Source organism: Merops nubicus, unplaced genomic scaffold (genome assembly GCF_000691845.1).
Source record: "Merops nubicus isolate BGI_N331 unplaced genomic scaffold, ASM69184v1 scaffold6823, whole genome shotgun sequence".
In the NCBI taxonomy this organism is placed as follows: Eukaryota; Metazoa; Chordata; class Aves; order Coraciiformes; family Meropidae; genus Merops; species Merops nubicus.
The window spans coordinates 1,367-9,046 of NW_008599473.1; the positions used below are offsets into that span (position 1 = coordinate 1,367).

The window sequence follows — 7,680 nt, forward strand, 5'->3', positions numbered from 1 at the left end:
TTGCTTGAAAAAGAAGAGCCAGTCTGAGTAGAGTAACTGGTGGTATGAGAAACTTTGGGGTTTGAATCGAGACTGGGAACTGAGAGTGGTTTATGGAGGAATGAGGGTTGGATGTCAGCAGCAAACTGGTTGGACAATGGGTAAGAGGACCTGACGTCCAGATATGGTACTGGAAGGGGAGTCAGGGAGTCTAGTAGAAAGAGTGAATGATGAAGAACAGGTGGAGAAGAGCCAAGGCAGACCCAGAATTCAGGATGGACAGACTGGATATGATAAAATATCTTGTCCTGAGGATTGATTTGAATTTGTCCTTTCAATAGATATATATCTAGATACAATAGATTTGATGCTACAAAGCTATGTAAAATTATTCAGTGTTTCTTTTTCTTACTGAATTACTGTTGAACAGCTTATTGGTTTATTTTAATTTCTTTGGCAGAGTCTGGGAATCTGCTTTTGCTGGTGGCAAGTCGTAATGAAATCGTGGTGGACAACATCACCTCTCAGTCACACAGTATTTATTCTCTGATTCGGGATGGGAGGAATATTGTGGCTATTGATTTTGATTCAATCACAGATCGTATCTTTTGGTCTGATACAACACAGGATAAAATTTGGAGTGCTTATCAAAATGGGACTGACCGAAAAATAGTAAGTTTCACTGAGCTCTTCTTGTCTCTTTCTTGCAGAGAGAAAAATGAAGATACTGTATCTCCTCTTAACAGAGCGGAAGAGGGATATCCAAATGTATTATGAACAGAGATAACACAGACAAAGTGAAGCAACTTTACATGCTTTAATGAAGCCCTTATTTAACATTGGACTAGAAGGTTTTTTTACTATTAGTAGATGCTAACTTCTTTCATAGACCCACTGTAGTTAGTAGAGGTGTTGGAGTATATACTTTGTCAGTGCTCTGAATAGGTACATTATGAATCATTCTGCATAAGACACTAAGAAAATGTTGGAGGTTTGATTTTCCATGTCTATAGAAATGGAAAGGGTAAAAATTTAATATCAACTAGTTTGTTCTCTTTCTCTCTCTCCTTTTTTTAAATTTTTTTTTGTTATTAAACAGGTGTTTGACAGTGGTGTCACCGTGACTGAAAGTATAGCGGTAGATTGGGTAGGTCGCAATCTTTACTGGACAGACTTTGTTCTGGAAACAATTGAAGTCTCTAAAATGGATGGGAGCCACAGGACTGTGCTGATTAGTGAAAATATAACAAACCCAAGGGGACTAGTGTTAGATCCCAGAACTGAGTAAGATGTTTTTTTATGTTTTGTTTTGAAAAGATTAATATTTTATGATGTAACAATGTTCAAATTTCAGATATGCCCGAATTGTATTGTAATTGTAAATGACGAGTGGAAGAGAAAACTTAAGACAATGTTTTAAAATTATGATTTGAACTGTTTGCATAAAACTTTTACTAGTTTCTGAGCTCTTCAAAGGCTTGAACTCAGTTTACTGCCAGCCACGTGGGGCTCTTCAGTTATTACACTGTTAATATTATCCATCTGTGCCTGTAAAAGTACAAACCTAAAAACCAGTGATAGCAGTAGCTTCCATGTACTGCTATTATTGACAGACAAAAACAGCAGCAGGAAGTATTAAAAGATTTTTACAACAAATTATATCTTAAGCATTGCTGATATGAATGATTTCAGTATCAGTGTGTAACCACAAGTTACTTTTTTCAGTGCTCATGTGATGTTCTGGACTGACTGGGGCCAAAACCCTCGAATTGAAAAAGCCAGCATGGATGGCAAAATGCGAACAGTGATTATTAACAGTAAAATCTACTGGCCCAATGGACTCGCCATTGATTACCCAAATAAACTTCTCTATTTTGCTGATGCTTATCTAGATTATATTGATTTTTGTGATTACAATGGAAACAACAGACGACAGGTGGTTGCAAGTGATCTGGTAAGACATTAAGAAGAAACCATTTTTTCCTATGGCCCTGATGATAGTACTTAAAACCATATTTGCACTGTCATAGACTTGGATGTATTTTTCTTCAAAATACTTAGGTGAAACAAACAAAAAGTATTTTAGCTGCCTGCTGCAAAACCTTGAAGAACTTGTCCTGGTCACCTTCTGTGAGTGCTGATTGTTACTACTCTTGACAGCAGTGAAGGATTTTGTGCTGCTAGGACTTGCTGTGTGCAGAGCACTTCATGGAGATCATCCCTCTTATAGGCTCTCTCCCAGTCAAGTGCTGCTGGCAGCTTGCCAGCACTCTCCCTGTACCAGCACAATAGTTCATATGTTCAACTGGTACACAAACTGGTTTAAATAACCACATGGATATTTTAGAGAACCTTGGGGCTTTTATTTTTGGCTAGAGAGACGATTCTTCTGAAAGAGGAGCTGGTGCAATCTTTCTTGCCCCTCTCCTAGTTTTCTGAAGTTTAGATAAGCCACCTTCTTCACCTCTCTGGCAAATTATAGGGGAGCTTATCAGTGATGAAAGGTCTTGACAGGTCCATAACTCTCATTAGAGCTTTCCTCCTGTGCTCTTGAAAATCCATAGTTTGTTCTAAAGACCTAGTGTATTGGTTTCCTCTGTTAATTCTTCATTCTCACAGGGTCTTTTTAGCATTTTCATTCTTAAATATATATTCTTCCCCATAATTAATGTCTTGTTTTCAGGCAATAGATACTTCATGCTCTTTTGCTGAAAAAAAAAAAAATATTTTGAGACACGGCTGCTTTTGTCTTTTTTTTTTTTTTCACTTATACTCAGTGTTGTTGTTACTTCATAGCAAGATTTACATATACTAATCTCCAGAACTAAATTGGTTAACATCCTTGCCTTTTAGATATTACAGCATCCACATGCTTTAGCTATCTTTGAAGATTTTGTGTACTGGAGTGACCGCTATACTAATCGAGTCATTCGGGCCAATAAATGGCATGGAGGAAACCAGACAGTTATGATTTACAATATTCACCAGCCTTTGGGGCTTGTGGCAATCCATCCTGTAAAGCAACCTAATGGTAAGTTCAGAAAAACAGTTTTGGTAATTACAAAAATAAGCCATGCAGTGATGTCATGCATAGGCACTCCTGGAATCGTTCTTGTCAGCAAATGGACTGGGTAAAAAGAAGCAAATAATTTATACTATTGACTTGCAGCTGAAAGGTGTTTCAGCCTGTCCAACTTGATGTTTGGGGAAAAGTAACTTAGGCAGCATGTAAGCATAATGACTACCCCAAAGGAGTAATAAGGGAGTAGCATGTATCATTTTCTTTCACTTCCTTTTGAATACTTTTGTAAGGAAAATTGGAGCATTTTTTGAAAGTGTTTTAATTTTTAAAATTTTTATGTGTGGCATACCAAACTCAGTTCATTTTCTGTCAATTATATAATTCTTTTAGACAAGATAACTGTTACCAACCTTCTCTGAAAGCACTTTTGCATTATATTACTTAACAAAACAATAAGTAACACCTTTCAATGCATTCAAGATGCCCTCTGAGATCATATGGAGGTGATCTTTTGCAGCTGGAAGACTTTAAAAAAAAATAAATATTTTTTTGCTGTTAGGTAGTTACCTCCCAAATCAGAATTCTCATCTTTTCATGGCATGACTTGAAGAGTGGGAAACAAATTGAAGAAACAAATTTGTGTCAAATATTGACACAAATGCTGTCTTTTGTTTTCTCTTGTATTAATTTGGTAGTAGAGTGTTTCTGATTACTAAATACTACAGTAAATTTCTTAATCTTGAAAACTTTCATGTCAGGGAGGGTGAAGACTCGCATCTGAGGAATATGCTGGTAATTTCATTGCTATATTTGTTCAGGAGTAAAACCTTCCTCAGCCATACTCAGAAACATAGCTACTTAGGACTCACTCTGCAAATTGTTCAGTCACCAGAAGGTACCATTGATTTAAATATCATAGTTCTGCTTTAAGAGGTTTTGTTTTACAACCCAAGGTTTAAAAATCTATCACTGGTAGAGAATTTTATTTTATTAAATTCTTACTTTTTATGATTTTTCATTTACAGTTGTTCTGTTGTACTTTATGTGGCCAGAGGGAAAAGAAAGGAATAAAGCACTTCCAAAATAGCGAGTTTAGGAATGAAGAAATAATTATTTGCTGATTGAAATTCCAGATGTAGTATTAAAACTGTCTACTGTCAAACTCCTTTTTTTGTAAATCATTAGATCTTATGCCAGCTAGAGTTTGGTTTTGTTATACTCATGAGATGAATAATTTTCTTACAGTTTGCATTCTGAGTTTATGCCAATGTTTTATTGTCATCTTGTTAATTTGTTTTCAGTTCTTGTTAGTTTTGATATTATGAGCAATTACCACTTCCAGGAACTTGCAAGCTTCTTAGAGTAAGGCCTGTTGCAATTTTTAAGGATATGCTCAAAATACCATTTTGATTTTCTTATGAAGATGGCTGATCCTGAAAAATTCTCTTTACCAGCAAGTTTGTGGAAGTGATCTAAATAGTTGAATTTTAATGTAGAGTAGTAACAGCAGGCAGTAGAAACCTTCTTCAGTGTCTTTTTTACATTTTGCAAGCTTAGACTGTCAGTGACACAGGAAATTATGCATTGAACTGTCACAAACTTTGAATGAGATGTTTGCAACTATTTTATTGCTTTAATTTTCTCCAAGAAGCTTCCGTAAATACTTTAAATACCCCATCTAAAATGGTATAGTGAGCAAAGACTGACAATCCCGCAAGCCTCCTGGTGCACTTAAGTGTGAAAAGGAGTTTGAAAGATTTTCTGTGACACCAAAAAAATTTGAAAAAGCCTGCTGTGATAATGGTACTGGTTTTACATGAAAAATTACATCCTGTTATGAGTGTACTGTATGGCTTGTGGTTCTTGAAAACAATTTATTTTTTTAATTTTAAGCAAATAGCAAAACCGACTTAGTGCTGGGTTGGTATTATTGGTAGCAATGAGATGGAACATTCTTTCCGATCACTCATACTGTTAGTTACTAATACTTTCTTTTTTCTTTTCAGGTATCAATTCTTGTGCATCATCTCCCTGTAGCCACCTCTGCTTGCTTTCATCATCTGGACCACTTTTTTTTTCCTGTGCTTGTCCTTCAGGATGGATGCTTTCTCCTGATAACAGGAATTGCATGAGAGGTACAGCAGTAATAATGAGAGAGAGAAAAAAAAGACCTGACACTGTCAAATCTATCTCTCTGTCAGGCATACTGTAGATCTCTGGGCTGCTGCTCATGAATTCAAAGTTTGGGGCCATTCTAGACAGACTTAATTTAGGATGCATGGAATGTCCTTAGCTTATAAGTTTGAACTAGGTTCTGTAAAGAGCTCAGAGATTCAGATGCTTCATTTGGGAAAAATGGATGAACACAGTTTTCTTTTAAGCAATTTAAAAAAGCCATGTCTTAAAATTTCTCAACATATTGAACATTTTGTTGTTGGAACACATCTGGAAGGAGCTTAGTGTCAGTTAAAAATGAAAACATAGTCTGGCAGAATGTTGTCCTCATTAATTTTTGGCTTGGAAATTTGATTTTAAGAGTTGCAATCTTAAGAATGTCAGGATGCAGGAGCAGATTTGTGAATCAAGCTCCTATTTCACAAGTCAGGCTCCAATTTAAGATTAATTTGGTTTCCTGCCCTAAAACTCCTTGAACATTACAATATTGGTATTTGGAAACATGATTTTCTGTTCAAATACAGTAAAAAAACTAGCTTATGTCCATTTCTTATGCTGTTTTTGTCCTTCAAGATAAGTATCATCAATAGTTCTCTGTCCATGCCATATGTTCTGTTGTATCTGTTTGAAGAGACTATCATTGTCCTTCTCAGCCTGTATTTATATATAAGAAGTCATGATTTTTTGGTTTCCTTTAATCAGGAGAGATGCTCTCCCTGTTGCTCATCACTCTCTTCAGGCTGTCTGAACTAATGGATTTGGAAATTGTGATCAGAATTTCACGGTTTGAGCTTTTTCCCTCTCCTGTGTCTAAAATTAATGTGCCAAATGCAGGAGGACTAGAAACCCAGCTTAAAATTACAGATGCTGGAGGGTAATTCAACTCTAACAGAGCTAATGTTTGTGAAGAAAATGTTATATCAAAAAGTACAACCGAACTTTCTTTGAACAGTCCACAGACCTCAATGATTTGTAAAAAAACATTTAGCCAGTTTATTTAAAAAAAAAAAAAAAATTAAAATTAAAACAAAAATTAAAATTACTAACAGGCATTTTGTGACCAGAAATTTGACCAGATTCATCTTGTCAGCTGGAGCATTCCTTATTAATTTTTCTATCAATTGTACAGATATGAACTGTGCTTCAGTGCCTCCCTAATAAGGAAGCTTCAAATCACTGAAATTTAAGTAGAAATTATCTTTGGGATGAGCTAATACTAGAAATTTCTGTCAGTCAAGAAAGCATTTTCTTCTAAAAATATCTAGATTTTAAAAGCCATATCACACTGTTTTCCTGCTTAATACTTAGGAAAACGTTCTTCAAAAAGCTGTACTGCATTCATGTGTTGCTTAGCAGCAGTAAGAGAATTACCAGTTTATTATAGTCTGAAATGAAGTGCAAATTTGTTTAATCTATTAAACAAAAGAACTGGTTTTAGCATGTGCAGGCTTATAGAGGGATCACAATGAAAGAAGTGGAACATGGCAGTGAGAAAGCACATGCATGTGTAGAGTTCGTCCTAGTTCTGACAGTGAATCGAGCTATTGACAGTTCCCAGATGTTGCAAAGTTCCCTACATCTACTTAGGCACAGTTGTGGCCTTTTTATAAATTGCCTATTTTCTCAATATAAATTGCTTAAAAGAGAAATAGAAATATCCTTTCATGAAGCACAATTCTTTCAAATTATATGAGCTTGTTTTTAATATTAAAAAAATGCTGATTCCTTTCCTCCTGAATGATTTCAATTATTGGTAATGACTACAAAGCAATAGGCATTTGCCATTTATTCTCTAATACTTGCTATTATCTTTATCCTTGCTGCCATTGTTTACTTTAATAGACCAGCACAAACTTTCCGAAGAAAGATTAAACTGAGCTGCATGCATTTCCTTGCCAAGTCTCTTTACCAAATAATGATATTGCTGGTCTCAGCCTACTTTATTCACATATTGAATACTGCTAACTTCATGCTGATGGGAACTTACTGACTCTAGGATTGCACCATTTCTAGCTTTATGTAAGATGAAGAATGCTAATAAGATGGCCTTTGCACTTATTTTAAACTGCACTGCAGGTTGATACTAAAGATGGTAATGTAGCAAGCTGGCCTGGAAACAAAGCAAGGACTTTGTGTACATTAAAATCTTGTATTAATATAGTAACTTTCCATATTTAATATAACAATACATTAATTTATATGGATTCTGATTTGTCATGTAAGCCTGTATTAAGTTTACGAAGAAGTTATATTATCAGTTAATCAGAAGTTAATGTCCATCTGATGAAACTACACAGACTTTTAGGTCTGTATAGCTCAGCAAATTTGCTTTATTATTTATTTTATACATATTATACAAATGAGGAATAATCAGAATGACCAAATTTGCAGAGGTGTTAAAGGAAGCAATCTGAAAAAAAAAAAAAATCTGTAGAATATAATTTGTTTAAATGAGACTATAAAATTTCTAAAGTACATACAATTTACCCTGGAGAATTCACTTG

The 7,680-nt window shown here is 35.1% G+C and overlaps 1 protein-coding gene across 1 annotated transcript in view; it reads left to right on the forward strand.

The window, feature by feature from the left end:
- LRP2 (low density lipoprotein receptor-related protein 2) overlaps nt 1-7,680 on the forward strand; it is a gene marked incomplete at its 5' end in the record, with an annotated part of 69,012 nt that overhangs the window by 1,018 nt on the left and 60,314 nt on the right. The window contains 5 exons of the mRNA XM_008937386.1: nt 440-651; nt 1,079-1,263; nt 1,705-1,933; nt 2,833-3,010; nt 5,008-5,136. Of these exons, the coding sequence (XP_008935634.1) occupies nt 440-651; nt 1,079-1,263; nt 1,705-1,933; nt 2,833-3,010; nt 5,008-5,136 (933 nt within the window). The remainder of the gene's footprint in view (nt 1-439; nt 652-1,078; nt 1,264-1,704; nt 1,934-2,832; nt 3,011-5,007; nt 5,137-7,680) is intronic.